Consider the following 1,348-nt stretch of genomic DNA (forward strand, 5'->3'; position numbering starts at 1 on the left):
AGCCAATGCCATTGTGTTTTCATATGGTCATTTAAATGTTATGGACATGGTGAGTTTTAAGCAAAACCCCCCAAAAGGGGGGAGTTTAGCATTTTTAACACTTTCTCCAGTACCTTGATGCAAGTTTCTGCTTTCCTTTTCCTCTTCTTTAGGTGAAAGCTGGTTTGGGCATTAACATCATCGGAGTTGCTGTAGTGATGCTTGCAATCATGACATGGATAGTGCCTATGTTTGATCTCTATACTTACCCGAGTTGGGCACCAATAGTTCCTTCTGCAAATAGCACTGGTCTGTAAAAAAAAAAATAATCCTGGGGATTGTTTTGAATTGGCTTTGTTTCTTTTTTTTTTACCACTGACATGTGGTGAGTCACTTAAAATGCTTTTTGTCACCACAACAATAGACATCCACATTACTATAAATGCCAATTTTCAGTCTCAGAGACTGACCATCCAGTTTGGGAGTCTAATCAGGAAGAGTGCTAGCCTTTCTAAACATCATAAAGTTTTATCAAGTTTCTAATCTAGTTCAGCTAGTCTGAATTTTTATATCTTCATGTTTTGAAGGAAAAATAGATGTGCACAGCCATTAACACTGGCAATCTGCCTTCATTCTCAGGGTAGTGGAATAATAAGATCTAGATTTTATTATTTCAAATACCTTTTCTTACTATTACCTTAGTGATATTTGAAGTTTGTCAAAAAAACATACTGGTTTTCCATTTTCTAAATTCAAACACTGTTTGAATTGCTGTTGATTACACACAAAAGACCAGGCAGGGGATTCTTCTGAATGTATAGTTTATGGACCTGTCAAAAATGCACAGAAAATGGAGAAAAGCAAGCAGCAGGACTACTTACAGAGCACTTTATCTGTTAAGCACCTTGTAACCTGGAAGGCGAATACATATGTAAGCATGTTTAGTGTACCTCCTTCCAGGACCTCACTGAAACATGTCGTTGTCATCGTTTAGTATTTTTCTAGATAGACCTGTATTGATAGATATGAGTTGATCTCTGTGAATGGAGACTAAATTATCACCACTCCTCTCTGCCAAAAAGTAGAGATATATACCCTTGTTGAATGAAAGCTGAAGATGTGATGCTCAAGCCGTCAATCAAGACTACAGTGCATCTTCTCCTGGAGGCTCGTGATCTCTACAGGACAGGTGGCCGTTTAAGGTTATGAGGCTGTGTTTAATGTAGCAAACAAAAAATGGTGCAGCATAATCAGGAAGGAAATTTGGAGTTCAAAGCTGTCTTCAAATAATGATATTTTATATGGTTGTTACATGTTTTTTCACAGTAAGAACTGCAGCGTTGTTCTTTTCACCTGTTGGGAAGACCCA

The 1,348-nt window shown here is 37.6% G+C and overlaps 1 protein-coding gene across 1 annotated transcript in view; it reads left to right on the forward strand.

The window, feature by feature from the left end:
* SLC13A1 (solute carrier family 13 (sodium/sulfate symporter), member 1) overlaps nt 1-296 on the forward strand; it is a 25,327-nt gene extending 25,031 nt beyond the window's left edge. Inside the window, exons 14-15 of the mRNA XM_009869332.1 lie at nt 1-49; nt 153-296. The exon at nt 1-49 is cut by the window's left edge and continues 86 nt beyond it. Coding sequence (XP_009867634.1) covers nt 1-49; nt 153-296 — 193 coding nt within the window. The remainder of the gene's footprint in view (nt 50-152) is intronic.
* The last annotated feature ends 1,052 nt before the right edge of the window (nt 297-1,348 follow it).

The sequence above is a fragment of the Apaloderma vittatum genome, unplaced genomic scaffold (assembly GCF_000703405.1).
Source record: "Apaloderma vittatum isolate BGI_N311 unplaced genomic scaffold, ASM70340v1 scaffold4970, whole genome shotgun sequence".
Taxonomy (NCBI): domain Eukaryota; kingdom Metazoa; phylum Chordata; class Aves; order Trogoniformes; family Trogonidae; genus Apaloderma; species Apaloderma vittatum.